Genomic DNA, 20458 nt, shown 5'->3' on the forward strand with positions numbered 1-20458 from the left:
GCACACAACTTATAGAATAGTGCTAGTTGCATGACTAACTTAATTGTTAAATTAGCAGCCAATTAGCATTAAGTGTCGTTAATTGGTGCTAAATGGTACTAATGTGTAGTTACGTGCATAATTGCACCGCAGCTTAGTAAAAGGGCCCCACAGTTTGATAACTACCCCCCTAAATCTTGCTGTGTCACTTCCTGGAAACAGATTTCTTGAGAAGGTGTGTCATGTTCCTTCTCTGGAAAAAAAAAATTAGTATCTGGAATAAAATCTTTTTGAGAGTGTTTTTACCTCTTGACCACTTCTTCACACAGCAAGGACTGTCTCTTTTATGGGAGTCTGTATGTGGTCTGGTAGCATTTTAGACATAAGTTGTGGCTGTAATAACTGAAGCAGCAAAAAAATAGTTCTTTTTTTGTATCAGACCCTGTTCATCCCATCCCCTTGGGTCAATATTTAGAGGAGATCAATGGTGAAATTTAATCTGAGTCCTTCATTAATGTTTTACAGAAATGTTTTAATGAGTTTCTGATTTCTAAATGGCAAAAGACATTGATGGAAATAACGGCCACATATGCAAAATCCTGTTTTGATTTGGCAAATGGCCAAAGCTGTGCTTTAGAGGGGAAATTATTTCCGATAACTCTGTAACAAGTTGAAACATTATTATAATTGCACTGGAACTGGATTGGAGGAGTGGCTTAGTGGTTAGGGTGGTGAACTTTGTTCTTGAGGAACTGAGTTCAGTTCCCAGCACAGGCAGCTCTTTGTGACTCTGGGCAAGTCACTTAACCCTTTATTGCCCCATGTAAGCCACATTGAGCCTGCCATGAGTGGGAAAGCGCAGGGTACAGATGTAACAAAAATAAAATAGATACTCTTGGAGATTCTACATGGAATGTTGCTACTATTGGAGATTCTACATGGAATGTTGCTAGTGGAATAGCAACATTCCATGTAGAATCTCAAACAGTAGCAACAGTGGAGGAGTGGCCTAGTGGTTAGGGTGGTGGACTTTGGTCCTGAGGAACTGAGTTTGATTCCCACTTCAGGCACAGGCAGCTCCTTGTGACTCTGGGCAAGTCACTTAACCCTTTATTGCCCCATGTAAGCCACATTGAGCCTGCCATGAGTGGGAAAGTGCAGGGTACAAATGTAACAAAAAAAAAAAAAAAAAAACAAAGGGTGAAACAGGGAAAAAAAAAACCTTTATTTGCTCACTTCTCACATAGGTGTAGTACTTGGTCCATTCTCTCAGCTTTTCAATGATTTATTACATCTGTGAGGTCGAGCCTCATTAGTTTGTTATAAATATGTATGTATGGAATAAATCAGGACAATTTTTAGCTAAATTGATTAGAGGTTATCATGTACAAGATTTATAAGAGTGATCAAAGACAATATGATAACAGGGTGTCCAGAACTCAGATTAATCAAGTCTTTTGAGATTTTTATAGTCAGTCATACCACAGAGAATTTGACAACGGGGAAGAGAGAGAGAGTGCCTTCCAAACTCTTTTTCACATCAATAGTCCAGAAAAATTACTGAACTGTTCTTTTGTTACAAATGAAATTGACCTATAAGAGAACACAAATATTTTAACGTGTTTGGATGAATGAGTATAGTGAAGAATTCTATAAAATATTGTCAGAACATATAGATCTACCACTTAAATATCTGAGACCTCAATTTTAAGAAAATAAAATCTGAATCATAAGAACATAAGAATAGCCATCCTGGGTCAGATCAACAGTCCATCTAGTTCAGTTTAAAACAGTGGCCAATCCAAGTCACAAGTACTTGGCAGAAACCCAAGTAGTAGCAACATTCCATGCTAAGAGGTGGGATAAGGTGGGATACAAATGCAACAAATAATAATACCAATCCCAGGGAGTGGCTTCCCATCTCTATCTCAATAGCAGACTATGGACTTTTCCTCCAGGAACTTGTCCAAACCTTTTATAAACCCAGATGCTACCACATCCTACGGCTACGAGTTTCAGAGCTTAACTATTTGTTGTCTGAACAAATATTTCCTCCTATTTCTTTTTAAAGTATTTCCATGTAACTTCATTGAGTGCCCCTAGTCTTTGTACTTTTTGATAGAGTAAAAAAATCAATTCACTTCTACCCGCGGGAGGTGGTGGAAATGAAAACGGTAATGGAATTCAAACATGCGTGGGATAAGCATAAAGGAATCCTGTGCCGAAGGAATGGATCCTCAGGAGCTTAGTCAAGATCGGGAGGCGGGGCTGGTGGTTGGGAGGCGGGGATAGTGCTGGGCAGACTTATATGGTCTGTGCCAGAGCCGGTGGTGGGAAGCGGGACTGGTGGTTGGGAGGCGGGGATAGTGCTGGACAGACTTGTACGGTCTGTGCCAGAGCCGGTGGTTGAGAGGCAGGGCTGGTGGTTGGGAGGCGAGGATAGTTCTGGGCAGACTTATACGGTCTGTGCCAGAGCTGGTGGTTGGGAGGCGGGGCTGGTGGTTGGGAGGCGGGGATAGTGCTGGGCAGACTTATACGGTCTGTGCCCTGAAGAGCACAGGTACAAATCAAATTAGGGTATACACAAAAAGTAGCACATATGAGTTATCTTGTTGGGCAGACTGGATGGACCGTGCTGGTCTTTTTCTGCCGTCATCTACTATGTTACTATGTTACTCGTTCTACACCACTCAGAATTTTGTAGAACTCAATCATATCTCCCCTCATCCGTCTCTTTTCCAAGCTGAAGAGCCCTAAACTATTTAGTCTTTCCTCATATGAGAGGAGTTTCATCCCCTTTATCATTTTGGTCACTCTTTGAACTTTTTCTAATTCCGCTATATCGTTTTTGAGATAAGGTGACCAAAACTGAACGCAATACTCAAAATGAAGTCACACCATCGAGTGATACTGAGGCATTATAGTCCTCTTGATCTTATTTACCATACCTTTCCTAATAATTCCTAGCATTCTGTTTGCTTTTTTGGCCGCCACCACACACTTGGCAGAAGATTTCAGTATATTATCTATAATGACACAGATCTTTTTTTGGGGGGTACTGATGCCCAAGTTGGACCCTAGCATCAGGTAACTATGATTCGAATTATTCTTTCCAATGTGCATTACTTTGCTTTTGTCCACATTAAAATTCATCTACCATTTGGATGCCCAGTTTTCCAATTTCCTAAGGTCTTCCTGCAAATATTTATAGTCCGCATGTGTTTTAACACCTTTGAATAGTTTTGTGTCATCCTCAAATTTAATCACCTCACTTGTTCCGATTTCCGGATCATTTAAAAATATAATAAATGGTACTAATCCCACTACAAATCCCTGTTGCACTCCACTATTCACCTCCTCCATTCAGAGAAATGGCCATTTAACCCTACCTTCTGTTTTCTGTCCAATAACCAATTCCTAATCCACAACAGAACATTGCCTCCTATCCCACGACTCTTAATTTTCTCAGGAGTCTCTCATGAGGAGCTTTGTCAAAAGCTTTCTGAAAATCTAGATACACTACATCAACTGGCTCACCTTTATCCACATGGTTTATTCACACCTTCAAAGAAACGAGGCAAATTGGTGAGCCAAGACTTACCTTGGCTGAATCCATTCTGACTCTGTCCCATTAAACCATGTTTATCTATGTGTTCCGTTATTTTATTCTTTGTAATAGTTTCCCCTATTTTGCCCAACACTGATGCCGGGTTTACCAGTCTGTAATTTCCTAGATCTGCACCTAAAATGTATGCATGGTGCAAAAAAAGGGGACGTAGAAATTCACGTGCTACCTCTCTCCTCTGCTCCGAACTTTAGACATGGCTTATAGAATACCACTTAAGTACATAAGTACATAAGTAATGCCACACTAGGAAAAGACCAAGGGTCCATCGAGCCCAGCATCCTGTCCACGACAGCGGCCCATCCAGGCCAAGGGCACCTGGCGAGCTTCCCAAACGTACAAACATTCTATACATGTTATTCCTGGAATTGTGGATTTTTCCCACTTAAGTGGGTTTTTATCTGCGCCAATTTTTTAGTTACCATATATAGAATCTAGCCCTAAAAACCAAGGACCTGTTTACTAAGGTGCATTACTGTTTTTAGGGTGCCAACACTTAGCACGCATGCTAACCATGTAGGCGCCTATAGGGATATTGTGGGCACGTACATGGTTAATGCGCATACATGGTTAACGCGCATTAAAAATGTTAACGCACCTATATCGCTGCTTAGTAAACAGGGCCCCTAGAGTGAAAGCAGTTATTCAATGAATGTCTGATTGTGCCATTAGTAATTAGTAATGTTCAAATTATCTACCTCTCTTGGTGTGAATGTTAAAATAGAGAACGAAAAAATATAAACATAAAACATAGTGACAGCAGATAAAGACCTGAATGCGCCATCCAGTCTGCCCAACAGTCACACTCATTAACAACTCATGATTAAATCAACAATGAACGTGATATTATATACTTGATCATGGTCTTTCTTTGATGTTTCTGGGACATAGACCATAGAAATCCGCCCGACTATGTCCTTATGTTCCAACTACTGGAGTTGCCTTCAAAACCCACTCCAGCCTATCTGAATCCATCCTGTCATTTGCAGGACCCAGATCGTAAAAGTCTGCCCTGCACTGTCCTCGGTTCCGGGCTACTGTAGTTGCCATTGAACACCTTTCCAGCCCATCCTAAACTGGATTGCCTTATACAGAACACAGACCTACAAAATCTGCCCGGCACCACCTTAGTTCTTCAGAGCCAGAGTCGCCATCCAAGCGTCACTCACACATCCATGCACATGCAGCAATTTAAAGGGTTTTTTTATCTGTACCATCTAATAGGGATCCTCTCTGTTCACCCCATGCTGTTTTGAATTCTGTCACTGTTTTTGTCTCTACCACCTCCCTCGGGAGGGCATTCCAGGCATCAACCACCCTCTCCAGGCAAAAGAATTTCCTGACATTACTCCCAAGTCTCAGAAGAGAGGGTAAAAAGCATACTAATATAAACAGAAACAGAAAAAACCAAACACTGGGCCTTCAGTGTCACAATAGGAACTTGTCCAAACATTTTTTTAAACCCAGATGTGCTAACAGCTGTTGTTACATCCTCTGGCAAAAAGTTCCAGAGCTTAACTATTCGTTGAGTGAAAAAAATATTTCCTCCTATTTGTTTTAAAAGTATTTCCATTTAATTTCCTTGAGTGTCCTCTAGTCTTTGTACCTTTGGAACAAGATATGGCCTTCAAAACCAGGGCTTTTTTTGAGGGGGTACTTGGGGGTACTGAGTACCGGCACCTTTTCCATTGTCTGCTAAAATTGACCCATGGACCCCAAGTTTTAATGAAGGAGCTCAGGCTCTACATACCAATTCTGCCTTGTCATAGATTCTGTAACTGGTTGCAGAGGACCTGGCTATTGTGAGGTGGATCCCTCAGTGATCACCCCACCCCTGAAGGGCGGCTTAGCATTTGAGTACCTGCACCTTTTTTGCTAGAAAATATGCACTGTCCAAAACTAAACACAATATTCTAGGTGGGGCCTTACCAACGACTTGTACAGGGGTATCAATACCTTCTTTCTTCTGCTTGTTATGCCTCTCTTGATGCAGCCTAGGATCCTTCTGGCTATGGCCACTAGCTTGTCACACTGTTTTGTTGCTTTAAGATCCGCAGACACCATCACCCATACAATTAAATCTAGCAAATAGTGACAAGTTTTTCAGAAAATTCAAGTAGCTACATCTATCAAAAGGCACAAAACCAAATGACCAGATGGAAAATTATAGCCACCATAGGCAAACGAGTGATCATCCTAATGATCACTTATCTCTGCACTGTAGCAAGGAAACAGATTGCAAATATTCAAGCAGATTGCATAAAAGTGAAATCATTTGCTAACCCCATCCTAGCCATTATCCAAAGCCCAAAGCTTAGTGGAAGGCAAATGCTGTGGTCCCAAAGCAATGGAAAATTCAGCAGTGTCTCACTTCATTATCTAAATCTCAGAATGAGCAAACTGAAGGATACTTATACTCCATACGTCAATCTGATATAATCCTTAGTGTATTTCAAAGTGTGTGTCTTTTTTTCTTTTTTTTTCACTTGGAGGAAAAGCCTCACGTATCGTGATGTACCTCCGGGATTTGCAGTTATACTGTCATACGTTTACGGAGTGCTCACATGCATCATTGGCATAAAAACTTCCAGTGTGCTTATTTTAATTAATTCTGTCATGAATCATAACCGCTCTAATTCTGAGTCAAGTCTATTGTTTAAATGATTTAACTTATTTTGGCAGTCATGCAGTCTGGTACTGTCCACGACCAACTGTGGCCAGAGTTTCGGGTCCTTCTTCAGTTTCGATGGTTACGTGACAGAATTAATTAAAATAAACACACTGGAGGTTTTATGCCAATGATGCAAGTGAGCACTCCGTAAACGTATGACAGTATAACTGCAAATCCAGGAGGTACATCACGATACGTGAGGCTTTTCCTCCAAGTAAAAAAAAGAAAAAAGACACACACTTTGAAATACACTAAGGATTATATCACTTCATTATCTGACATGTGGGTGCACTGGACAGATTCCAACAAAGCCTTTGAAAAAATATTTTGCAATGTGAGGCAGGTGCCTATGCACACATATGTGAATTATTTCCTATAAATGTACTGAGTTCATTATATTTGTATGTGTACCACACTGCTTAATCTTTTAAACTGTAGCTGAAATATGGTCTTTTTTTGATCCTTAAATGAATGTTGCACTGATGATGAAATACATGCCAATTTCTGTCTAAATATCCGTGACATTGGTAAGGCAACAATTAATGGAGGGAAGATGAGGAGAATAAGGATCTGGGTGGGAACACAGCAAGATGTCATCTGTGTAGCAAAAAGTGCTAATGCTGAGATCCTGACTAGGCTGGCCAGTAGGAAGAAGAAGATATTAAACAGAAAGGGTGATAGAAGAGCAGACAGGCAGGAGAGGTGGAAGAGCCAGTAGATACATAAAAAGAATTTTGAAGGAAAGAATGGAACCAATCTAGGACTCAGCCCCTAAGGCCAATCTCATTGAGCCAGGTTGGAAGAAGCTGGTGGATGTCCAACTCAAAAGCTGACATGAGATCCAGAGAAATGATCATAGCTACTTTGTCAGCATCCACAAAGCTATGGATTTCAGTGAGAAGGATAGTCAGCATGATCTCAGTACTGTAGCCAAACTGACAAGAATGAAAACACCCACCCCCAATATTTAGCCTATTGCAGTCAGTAGTTTTAAAGCTTCCGTGGGCTGAATCTAACCCAGGTTGCGTCTGGGCATTGAATATCCAGGTCAGCCATAGACCCGGGAGTTATGCAGGTGCTGGCATCTTGCATAGCCCTTGTGCGGTCCTATCTGCCCAGTTAGCTATGCTGGCTCCTCTCCAACTCCACCCACAGACTACCCCATCTCTCTTGCCTGCGTAAACCCCCTCTCAGTATCTACCCCCAGTTTTCTCCACAAAGTCCTTATTACCTCTCTTCTCTTATTTCCTCCTACTCCAATCCTCATGGCCTTCATTCATTGAACAAGTCGTTCTTATGTATGTATGTTCTCCTTCGAAATCCACACTCAGTCTTGCTACACCATATGCCTGGAATAGCATTCCTAACTTGTTAGTCACACTCACACACGGAGCGACACTAGCTGCACATCCTAACCTAGCTAAGATCATTTTCAAGCACCTTTCTTACCTCATGTGCAAGTTTCTTTAAGTTAGTCCCCTTATTTTCTTACTCTTGTTACTCTGTCTTATCTATAGGTTCCATCTTTGCTTATACCCTATGCTATTAGAATGTTTTATTGTGTATTGTTAATGTATGTAATGTAGCATATTATGCCATACACTTGTGTTTCACCTTCCATTTAGGATCAGATCAATTAGTCTGGGCAGAAGGCACCTAGTTAAAACCTTGTCCTGGTATGCCATTGGAAGGGGTACCAATGCGCCCATCAGCCGCTTGAGTAAATTCGTTCTAACAGCAGGGAAATGATTACATTAAAAAAAACTGGTGAGCAAAGTCATAATTCATTATAAATTGCTGTTACGCCCTTCCAATGTTTAGGACAGGTCAGAACAATTTTGATCTAAATTTATAATTGCAGTGATCTGTGAGCTTTTGATAAGAGATGCCTTTGTGCTGTAAAGATATGCTGACGATGCTAACATAGAAATTGTTGATCCTTACCAATATAATCTTGTTGAATAACACATGCAAATAGTTATCAGGAGGGACTATAGAAACCTTACAATAATATAGGTTACTGTATCTATCATGAGACCTCTCTATACTAATCTGAGAACCTACAGTTAACATAAATTTAACAACAGTAGTGCAGCAGTACAATAACCTCAATGGAATGACATAGGCTGCAGCTTTATTTACCCAATGTTACATCCTATTGTACATTCTCAAACCATTGACCCTTCAAAACTCAGTACCACTCATTGTTAGGCATCCACTCACCCTTGGACCAGCTCCTTGCCTCCATTCTCTACCACCTCACTCACCATGTAACCATCCAACATGTACCATGTAGCCTCCCAGGATCATCCAACACCATCAACCAACTGGGAAAGATGGTGCTAGCACCCCCCCCCCCCCCCCCCCCCCCCCCACTGTTCCACCCATCCTGCATTGGCCTTCTAGGAGGAGGGACTTCTTTTCTCCCAGACCAGAAGATCTGTGAGGTGAACTCCTTTTTGTGCCATATATCCACCTATCATAACACTTCTATCTTGGGTCTCTTGCTGCCGAGCTGAGACGGTTGGATTTTCCCCAGACTCAGGTTTCCAACCAGCTTATTTTCGAAAGAGATCGCCGGCCATCTTCCGACACAAATCATCTCCTGAAGCCAGCCAAATCGGTATAATGGAAAGCCGATTTTGGCCGGCTCCAACTGCTTTCCGTCGCAGAGCCGGCGAAAGTTCAAGGGGGCATTTTGGAAGGGTATGGAAGGCGGGATGGGGGCGTGGTTATGAGATGGCTGGCTTTGGCCGATAATGGAAAAAAGATGGCCGGCTCTGACAAGCATTTCGCCGGCTTCACTTGGTCCAGGCTCTGACAAGCATTTCGCCGGCTTCACTTGGTCCATTTATTTTTATGACCAAGCCTCAAAAAAGTGCCCCAATTGACCAGATGACCACTGGAGGGAATCAGGGATCACCTTTCCTTACTCCCCCAGTGATCACCAACCCCCTCCCACCCAAAAAGGTTTTTTAAAAAACATACCATGTAAAATGAGTTTATCTTGTTGAGCAGACTGGATGGACCGTTCAGGTCTTTATCTGCCGTCATTTACTATGTTACTATGCACTACTGCAGGCCACTTTTTACCACGGCTTAGTAAAAGGACCCCTGAGGGATTAAAGACGGTCATGCCTTACTCCCTCTAGTGGTCAGTTACTCAATCAGGGCACCTTTTTATACCCTGGACATTATTGAAACAGGTCTAACTTAGGACACCTTTTTTTTTTCATTTGGACGTTTCTTCCCTTTCAAGTATTGCTGTTGAATGTCCTAAATTTGGGCCCTCCCTAGACCCACCCTAAACACACACACACAACAAGCCACCTCGCTATTTGGTTGAACTGCAGTGTAGGACGTCAAAATTCTGCCTTTTGAAAATCACGATTTGGACATTTTTGGCAGATGGACATTTTTTTAGGTCATTTTGAGACGTCCATCTGCTATGCAAATGAGCACCATATTGTATGTTACGCATGTCCCTGCCACATTTAGGCATCTTCACTCATGCTGGCTCTATAGCTGGTGGAGCTGTCGGTGTCTAAATGTTTAAGTGCACCGAAACCGAGTACACTAGCATTTTATAATGGAATCTAGGTGACTAGATTCTGTTACGGAATAGGGTCCATATACCATGCGGCCTCAGGGTACCGAAATGGAGGTACCCAGTTCTACAAGTGCCCCTTTAGGGCTACATTCTATGTATGGCTCCTAGAATCTAGGCGCATCCAACAGAGATGCCTAGGCATGTTCGATTAGATGCACCTAAATTCAGATGCAGCTTATAGAATATGCTTAGGTTGGGTGGAAGCATGCAGATTTAGGTGCAGCCATGTATGTTAGTGAAAAGCTGACATGAATGCCTGTGTCTGCATCTACATGCGCTGGCCCAAATTCTATAATCGTGTGCATAGATTTCATTGATAGGCCTGGCACACCCACACTCTGCTCATGACCATTGTAATTTACGTGTGCCGTGGTTTACAGAATATGGCTAGCAAAGCATGTGCGTAAATCCGAATTATGCCCAATTAGTTTTGATAATTGATCATTATTGGCCAATTACCATGACTAAGTGGCTCATTAAACAATTGAGACATGTGCCTAAAAATTTGGCACCGATCGAAAACACACGTAGGGGTATTCTATAAGCTGTGCCTAAAGTTAAGCGCGGTTTACAGAATACGCCTAAACCCGTCCACAAGGCTAGAATTTTGGCACAGCAAATTGCGCCAATGAAAATCTGGTGTAAATGTCCATGGCTAATTTTAGGCACAGAGTAGGTCATTCTATAACATTTTATGTAAATTTTAAGAATGCCCACAACCCGTCCATGCTCCACCCATAGCCACGCCCCCGTTCAGGATCCACCCAGTAGAATTTACGTGGCCTATGTTATAGAATACGCAATTCTGATCACACAGAAAAAGTTCCTCCAGGCTGTTCTCCTGTTCAGAGTAATGTGTCTACTCTACGGGGGTGATTTTCACACTGCTTTCAGCCCCTGTACTTTAGGCCAATGGTTCTCAAACTGGATCCTGGAGGCACCCCAGCCAGTCAGGTTTTCAGGATATCCACAATAAATATTCATAAGAGAGATCTGCATGCACTGTCTCCACTGCATGCAAATCTCTTTCATGAATATTCATTGTGGATATCCTGAAAACCTGACTGCTGGTGTGCCTCCAGGACTAGAGGTTTGGGAACCGCTGCTTCAGGCTAATTTTCAAAAAGAATCAGAGAGCAGTCTCTTTCTGAAAATTAGCATAACATATGAGTGTTAAAAACACTCGCATGTTTTGCACATGCTCTTTTGTGAAAATATTTGGGGACGGAAGCTAACATTTTCATGTTTGTGTACTATCTTCATGTGTCACTTTCCTCCTCCGACCTAAAGAAACGTCTAAGGGTGCCACTTCACAGTTTGCCTAAAAGTAGGGTTGGTATTAGACATGCCTGGGTCCAGGGCAAACATTTCAGAGGGAGCCCCAAAGCCTGGGAGCAAGTTATACTTCATTCTACTTCTGTCAGCTTGGGATCCCCTGTGGCACAGGGGTCCAGGCCCTAGGACAACTTCCCTTGTTGCACCCACCTAACACCAGGCCTGACTAAATATTCAAAGGACTGTTCACCCTTCCAGGAAAGACAATTTTCAGTATGCCCAGTTTTATCTACACAAATAGCTATTTATTAGAGCAAATGGCTATGAAAACTGCCCTTCCCACACAGAGCTAGACACACAGTTGTTACAAAGGAAGTTTATGAAAACTCCCAAGAAACACTAAATAATATAATGTATAAAGCATGAGAAATGGAAGGACTTCTGAGGGTTTTTTTTAGCATGCTGTGAGGCTTTAGAATTCTAGAGACCCTATTGACTACAAAAGCTGGTATGCATTACCAAACTTTATTTCTTAATTCATTCTTTCATATATCAAACATATAAATGGCAAGCGACCGACTCACCTGCAAATGCGCAGCAGAGACTTCCCTCTCTGTTTCGCCCTCGCGTCAAGACGTGATGACGTCAGAGGGCGGAACAGAGAGGGAAACGGAGTCGGAGTCACTGTCGGACGCTGCCGCCTGGAAACGAACATCACGCGCACCAACCTCCACCCTCCCCCCATCCCCGCCGCCGCTCCCGCCCTGCTCCGCATCGGGCCTCCTGCGATGACCTGACAGCGCCTCTCACCTCCGTGTGGAAGCGCTGCAGGCAGCAGCAGAGCGATCTGCTGCTGCCTGCAGCGCTTTCACACGGAGGTGAGAGGCGCTGTCAGGTCAGTGCAGGGGGCCCGGCATGGAGGGGGGAGGGAGCGGCGGCGAGGAGGGTAGCTGGAAATCTCGCCCGTTTTTACGGGCTTAACGGCTAGTATATATATATATACTGCTGTCCTGTAAGGCTACCCTAGTTTTTAAAATTTGATTTTGTTTGTTTGTTTGTTTTTATGACATTTCTGTTATGGCCATGACATGAAACTGAACGCAATAAATACAAGGATGCAAGGACAACAGCTGTCAAGAAATGTAAGCCTGTGCAAGGAAACTGCTGCACATATTTTTTTTTTATAAATAAGTGAAACATTTTGATTTCCCATTTTGGCAAAACTCAGATAATAGCTTGTGACATCACCACTGACACAGTGGACAAGCAGTGGACATGGGCACAAAGTTACTCTGTGACATCTTTACTGATAAAGTACAAGCACAGGACAGCCTGTACAAAAATGTCTCTGATACTTGATCATTTACTGTACGACTTTTCTCAGTTCACCAGTCAGCCATGTAAAAGTGTCATGTTTTCTCTAGAGTCTGGTTAGTCACAGTGAGTCCGGTGCAAGCAGCTGACGGATTCCATTCATGGGTTTGTATCACTATTTCTTGTTTTATCGTGTTTTCTGCATGGGTTTCTTTCTTATTTCAGTTTCAAGGCATGCTGAATTATGTCGTGTCTTTACAATAGTTGTGCATCACTCTTAAGTTCATTCTATATGTCCCAGGGTCTGTTTATAAGCTACGATGTCAAATAGGGTTGTCCAACCGCAGCCCTCACCAGGTTAGGCATTCAGGATTTCCCCCAATGAATATGCATGAGATTTATTTGCATACCATGCAAATAGATCTCTTGAATATTCATTGGGGAAATCATGAAAAATCCAACTGGATTGCGGCCCTTGAGGACCAAGGTTGGACATCCCTGATGTAGAATGACATGAAAAACTTCCATTCAGCAGTGCTGTTGCATATATGAAATTCATGCCTCATGCTATCTTGCCTTGGGTACTATTCTATAAGAATGTATTTATAAAAGCCTAAAATGAGAGAAAATATACTTTAGTATTATATCAGGAGTGGGAAACCTTTGGTCCTCAAAAGCCGCAACCCATTCAGGTTTTCAAATGTGAAGACCTTAGTTGTGCCGCTTGGTGGAAGTGACTTGTACCATCAAGACTTATGCACCGGCATCGTAATTAGTCTTTTAAATAAATAAAAATATATATATATATATATATATATATATATATATATATATATATATATGTAGATCAAAATTGTAAAACGTTCTTGGAATAGTGAATTTATTCACTTATCTTTGTTGTCAGCTCAGGGGTATATTGTCCGACATGACCCATGTTTCGCAACTGCTTCGTCAAGGATGAAACCCCTTACATTTGGCCAGACACCTTCTGCTGACTAATGTTCCTCATGCATATTCATTGGGGAAATCCTAAAAACCTGACTGGGTTGCGACCCTCAAGGACCAAGCTTGCCCACCCCTGTGATATATAAAACCATGGACAAGAAGGTGTCTGCCAATGTATTGTAGATTATTGCTCATTGTTATATATGCAGTAATCAAAGTGTTATATATATATGCAAAATACATTTCCAGCAAGTCATTTAGGTTTGAATGCCAAGTAGGTGTCTATCTGAAACCTATTTTATACAGATACCTAGGTGCCTATACATTTCTAAAATGTCTGACAATGACATAGCTGTTTATGTTCCAGCATATAAACATCTATGTTGCCATTTCGTAACATACATAGAAGTTCATATGCTGCCACAGAGGTTTATGTTCCTGTGTTGCCCTGTTGATATTTTCAATATCTGTTTTTCTACAATGGATGCTCATGCTGCATGTCACGGGCATATGAATGTCCATTTTCACCTCAAATTTTAGAACTGGCTCTATGTTGACAGATCCTATTTTAAGGTACTAGTGAAACTTGAGACACTCCAATTTGAACATCTATAGACCAATTTGAGTTGCCTTTCTAGAATGGCGCTCTACGTGTCTTAATAAAAGTGCCTCACAAAAGCTACAGCAATCACAGCTATAATGAAACTGTGTACATTTTTACCAGCTCCCAAGCTGTTATGTATATATGTGCATCCAATATGTGTGATCGTGTATATTTTATTAAAAAACATAAATCACATCTCTGCTATGCTCCAACCAGAACCTATCCTTGAACACGCCTACTCCAGAGTCGTGCATGTTCTTGACATCACACATACTTGTATGCATGGATTGATTTTATAAGACTATACCTAAATATTATAGTTTGCTCAAAATTCAAATAGAGCCGTAATGTCTGTTTTCCCGAAAATGTGAAATTTTAAATAGCTGAAACTTCAAAACTCCTGCTAGGGGAAATCTCTAAGTTTAGACCACCCTCTAGCACACATAGGAGTCCTTTCTTATCATTGGTTTCTACAAGGGGAAGAAATGAACCAGTGTAAAAAAAACTGCATGGAGAAAAACATCTGATTGCAAAAAATCTCCACAAATACTTGTACAAAAAACAGGATCAAACGAATAAATATGTCTCTATATAAAAAAAAATCAAACAACCTCACAAAGGGGTCCTTTTACAAAGGTGTGCTAAAAAATGGCCTGCGGTAGTGTAGATGTGTGTTTTGGGCACGCGCAGAATCATTTTTCAGGGCACCTGTAAAAAATGCCTTTTTAAAACATTTTGCCAAAAATGGATGTGCAGCAAAATGAAAATTGTCACGCATCCATTTTGGGTCTGAGACCTTATCGTCAGCCATTGACCTAGCCTAGCAGTAAAGTCTCATGCGGTAACCGGGTAATGATCTACGTGCGTCCAATGCCACTTGGCGTGTCTGATACACGTGTTCGAAAATAAAAATTATTTTTCGGATGCGCACCAAAAATGAAATTATGGTAGCTGGGCGGTAACTCCATTTTGCTGCATATTGGGTGCACGTAGAGGCTTACGCGGCTTAGTAAAAGGGCCCCAAATTGATTAAAGAAATGCTGAAAAAGGCATGCCAGTTTATTACAAAAGCCACTGGTGGAAATATGTGCACTTATCTGACAAACAGCAGCGCTGCTCTTTATAATCCACCAGTGTCACTCTCCAATGTCTCCTGTTACTCCCACATGTGCCGTCACTGTGCTGTGTACTGCCCATCAACCAAATTCCAAGATAATTCTTTTGATTCTTTCCTTTTTCTCCAAATAGTTTGAAGTTATTTTTACACAGATTTGTTTTTTTTTCCCTATCAGGTGAATTTTCGAAAGAGAAGGACACCCATCTTCCGACACAAATCGGGAGATGGGCATCCTTCTCTCAGGGTTGCCCAAATCGGCACAAACAAAAGCCGATTTTGGGCGTCCTCAACTGCTTTCCATCGCGGGGATGACCAAAATTCACGGAGGCATATTGGCACCGCACTGAAGGCGGGATTTGGGCGTGATTTAGAGATGGGCGTCCTCAGCTGATAATGGAAAAAAGAAGGGCGTCCCTGACGAGCATTTGGCCGACTTTACTTGGTCCTTTTTTTTTCACGACCAAGCCTCGAAAAGGTGCCCGAACTGACCAGATGACCACCGGAGGGAATTGGGGATGACCTCCCCTTACTCCCCCAGTGGTCACCAACCCCCTCCCACCCACCCCCAAATTTTTTAAAAATATTTTTTCCAGCCTCTATGCCAGCCTCAAATGTCATACCCAGCTCCATCATAGCAGTATGCAGGTCCCTGGAGCAGTTTTTAGTGGGTACTGCAGTGCACGTCAGGCAGGCGGACCCAGGCCTATTCCCCCCCTACCTGTTACACTTGTGGTGGTAAATGTTGAGCCCTCCAACACCCCCCCCAAACCCACTGTACCCACATGTAGGTGCCCCCCTTCACCCCTCAGGGCTATGGTAGTGGTGTACAGTTGTGGGGAGTGGGTTTTGAGAGGGTTTAGAGGGCTCAGCACTGACGGTAAGGGAGCCTTGTACCTGGGAGCAATTTGTGAAGTCCACTGCAGTGCCCCCTAGGGTGCCCGGTTGGTGTCCTGGCATGTCAGGGGGACCAGTGCACTATGAATGGTGGCTCCTCCCATGACCAAATAACTTGGATTTGGTCCTTTTTGAGATGGGCATCCTTGGTTTCCATTATCGCCGAAAACCGGGGACAACCATCTCAAAAATGACCTAAGGACAACCATTTCTAAGGTCGACCTAAATTTCATGATTTGGGCGTCCCCGACCGTATTATCAAAACGAAAGATGGGCACCCATCTTGTTTCGATAATATGGGTTGCCCCGCCCCTTTACGGGGGCCGTCCTGCGAGGACGCCCTCATGACAACTTGGGCGCCCCGTTCGATTATGCCCCTCCACGTGTGCTAGAGGTTGTTATAATCGTAGTGATTTCCCCTATCAGGAGATTTGAAGTTCCACTTATTTAAAAATTCACATTTTCAGGAAAACGAATATTATGGCTCTCTTTGAATTTTGAACAAACTATAATATTTAGGTATAGCCTGTTATCCCAACATGGAAATTGATTTTGTAAGAGCCATTTTAGACATGTGATACTGGCATTCATATGCATAAAACACCTTTATAAATGACCTTCAATGTGAGTTACTGAAAAAAAGAGGTTCTTTTTCATATGGAGCCAGTGGCATTCATTGTCTGCAATATCAGGCCACAGAGCTATGTATTGCTACACTGTTCTTCCTCAAATGGCCTAATGTGCATTAGCTAGTCATTCCAATTTCTTTTGCAAACTTTATTTGCTCCTGCTATCATATTTACAAAATATAACAATACAGCATGGTAATTTTTCAAGTTTCATCCTTACCCCCCACCACCACCCTCTTCCTACCCACCCCGCCATAAATTCACTGCAAGAGATCAGACCGCAGATGTTGTTTCTTCATGGCAGTCTAATCCACAAATAGTAACAAAACAGAACCTTAGTACCTTCCCCCCCTTCCCCAATAGGGTTAGATTTTTAATGCAGATGTTTGCACATTTTAATTTTTTTTTCTATTGTACCTTAATTTTTTTCTAATGTACCTTAATTGTATTAATTGTATCAATACTTTGCTCTTCTCACACCGTTAATGACGATTGTCATTGCGGCATAATGTAAGCCACATTGAGCCTGCAAAGAGGTGGGAAAATGTGGGATACAAATGCAGCAAATAAATAAAAATAAAAATTTACACATTGATAAGCACTTTAAGTGAAGTTGATAACACCTGTTACCAGTGCATTACAGCAAATTCAGTTAATTCAGTGGATAGAAGAGAGAAGTGATAGCTACCTGTTGCCAACAGACCCGGCACGGGGGCCGTGTTTTGGCAGGAGTACCACCTGCCTCAGGTGTCATACTCCAGACTTACAGCATGATAAACACCTTTTTTTCTACCCGGCATTTGACACGCTGTAAGTCTGGAGTATGGCATGCTGATACTTTTTAATGAGGATACTCGTTTGGTACCAGTCGTTTCTCTGTGCAGTTTTTGTATATCTGTCTGCATCGTCTGGAGAGCAGCATTAGCGCTGCTAAACAGTTGTTGTGACCCCTGAGGGAGGTGGTACTTCTGCTGAAACACTGTCCCGTGTCGGGTCTGTCGACAACCGAGGTGCTCAATAAAGACTCTGTTTTTTTTTCTTTACCCTACTGGCTGCAGAGTGCTTTTGATCCATCCCGACTACCTTGCTTTACTGCTGCGTCTATACGTAGAGGGGTTTCTTCCTTTTTGTTCTGTGCATTTGGATTATTACATATGCATGAAAATGCCTTTATAAAGTTAAACTCATATTGAACTCCAACCGTGCAGATGCTAAACAATTGGACTTTTTCCTGTTCAACCTATCCATTTCCCAGGCTCCTCCTTACCCATATCCACAACCCAGGTTCCATGCACTATTCCCTCTAATCTGAGCGGAAGTCCTCCGCCTACAGCCCTGCCAGTGGGAGGTGCTGTTTCACTATTACATTTTCAATAGTGAAGGACAGGCAGAGAGACAGGCAAGCTCTGCAGGACTCCAGTGAACCTGCCTGTCTCTAGAGATTGTAAACCCAATATTCAGAACCAGTGTTCTAGAGCGAGGCCGAGCACTGGAGGACAGACTACCAGTTCCTGACCTTTTGAGACGGATCTTGCCATTGTCCTCGCATTATTGACCAAAGAAGTTTTCGTTCAAGTAAAATTTCACCAGTGTATGTTCATACACTAGATCATCTGAGATTGTTCAAGACCCCTGAGGTAGGCCTTAGGGCCGAAACACAGCCGTGTCGGGTCGTAATGTTTTAATACAATTAAAATGTTTAATACAATAAAGTTTTTTTTTGGTATCCTCACTTGGTTTTTCCTCACTTTTTTTGTTTCAAAACCCAATATTGAAGCACCATATCCCACTGGCAGCAATATAATTGGAGGACTCTAGCTCAGCTTCGAGGGAACAGTGGTCCCATGGGCTAGGAATTATGGTAGGAGGGTGCTGATCTCATTCATTTATGGTTGATGGTTAATGAAAATTATAGCATACTCAAACAACACATTTTTTTTCTGCTGCACATGAAACATTAATATTTAAAAGATATTTAAAAATGTAAATACTAGCTAAGTTGTTCATATTAAGGTTAATTACCAAACAAGTATAACTTATTGGCATGTATCAAAATAACTCTAACACCCAGTAAGAGAGCAATCAGGAGGCTTGAGTTCTTTTGAGATATAAATAAATAGCGAACACACCTTAGCAATTATAAAAACTGTCTCTTTCCAGCAGAGAGCCACTTCACAATGCCACAAATATTTACCTGAATCGAAAGGACAAGAACGGGCTCAACCAGTGAAACGAAGAAGCTTCGTATAGCATCAGTATGGATGATTATGATATGGAAACTTTAAGGCATCGTCAACAACTATTTGCAAGGTAACATCTTTCCTTTCATTCTCTAGTACTTTGAATTTCACATGTTGTTATTTACTAGGAAGAATATGAATGGATCTGCTTGGTCCTGAACTAGCAATCAAATTATAGTATGTAATAATTAACCGACTTCCTCTTGGCTGTATTTTCCAGTATAAACCCTTGCTGGCTCTAAAAACTCTGACTCTTTAAAACAGACTGCTTCTCCTAAAGTGACTGATGAACAGCGTAGGTGGTAAATAATTCATCCCCCGTTACATTTTTATTCATTTTATACATTTAATTATTTTATAATTACATCCTCAAGAGTTGGCCCGGTTACATTTGTGCAGCTATGTTTTCACTGTACAGGCCTCCTTGTTATAATTAAGGGCTCATATTTCAAAACCTTTTCTTTCTGAAAATTTCAGCAAATGTAGCAAATGAACAATGTTCTGCAGCTCAACTGTTAAGTTTTAAGAATTACCTTTAAGACATTTTCTGAAGTGTCGTATTAGCATTAAAAATGCATCCACTGATGAGAGCAAATACAAATGTCTAGGTCAATTTGCAGGGGTGCTAACCTCACATATTTTAATTAAGAACATAATAATTGCTATGTAGTCTAATATCCTGTTCCTAACAGTGGCCAGTCCAGGTGACAAGTGCCTGGCAGAATCCCAAATTGCAATACTATTCAATGATACTTATTCCCAGGGATAAGCAGTGGGTGTACCTTAATAACAGTTTATGGACTTCACCTTTAGGAATTTGTCCAAGCCTTTTATAAATATAGAAAAGAGAAAAATGTAGGCAGATAAAGACCATAAGGCCTATCCATACCATCTACTCTCCCTATCACTCCCTTAGTGATCCTATATACTTCTCCCAAGCTCTCTTGAATTCACATACTGTTTTCATCTCCACCACTTCCAGCAGGAGGCCATTCCATGAATTCACCGCCCTTTCCGTGAACAAATATCTTTTCGGGTTACTTCTGAGTCTATTCCCTTTCACCTTCATCATATGCCCCCTCGTTCCAGAGCTTCCTTTCAATTGAAAGAGACTCACCTCCTGTGCAAAACAGGTATCCTAACTTTATGCACGGAGTTAGCTGGGCACAGGTCTGAATATCGGCTGGTGTCTGGTTCAACCTCTGGGTCAGTGGACGTACCCAGATATTCAGAGCCAGGGTTGAATATCAGAAGTTGGTTCAGTCCACAGCTGGAAGCGGCCTACCAGCTGATTACCGCCATGGGCAGAATATTGTAACGTCTCTGGACACAGGGAAATACCTAGCGTACCGGAATGTAATGATACAAAATCCAATAAGGAATGACGATGAACCCAATAACTTCAATGTGAAACCATCAGAGTTCAAACTCCGTGCAAGAATTCCAAGTCCAGTCAAAACTTTATATCAAAACATTAAAGTATATTCTTCCATCTTCATTCTATTTCTTACAAAAATGTATGAAACAAATGTTTTCTTCTTTTCTCATTCTTTAT

General features: G+C 41.8%; 1 protein-coding gene across 1 annotated transcript in view; it reads left to right on the forward strand.

The window, feature by feature from the left end:
* Positions 1-18852: 18852 nt before the first annotated feature.
* Positions 18853-20458, forward strand: part of LOC115468446 (N-acetylated-alpha-linked acidic dipeptidase 2-like) — a 128065-nt gene continuing 126459 nt past the window's right edge. The window contains exon 1 of the mRNA XM_030200165.1: positions 18853-18973. Coding sequence (XP_030056025.1) covers positions 18921-18973 — 53 coding nt within the window. The 5' untranslated portion in view covers positions 18853-18920. The remainder of the gene's footprint in view (positions 18974-20458) is intronic.

This window comes from Microcaecilia unicolor, chromosome 4 (assembly GCF_901765095.1).
Source record: "Microcaecilia unicolor chromosome 4, aMicUni1.1, whole genome shotgun sequence".
NCBI lineage: Eukaryota > Metazoa > Chordata > Amphibia > Gymnophiona > Siphonopidae > Microcaecilia > Microcaecilia unicolor.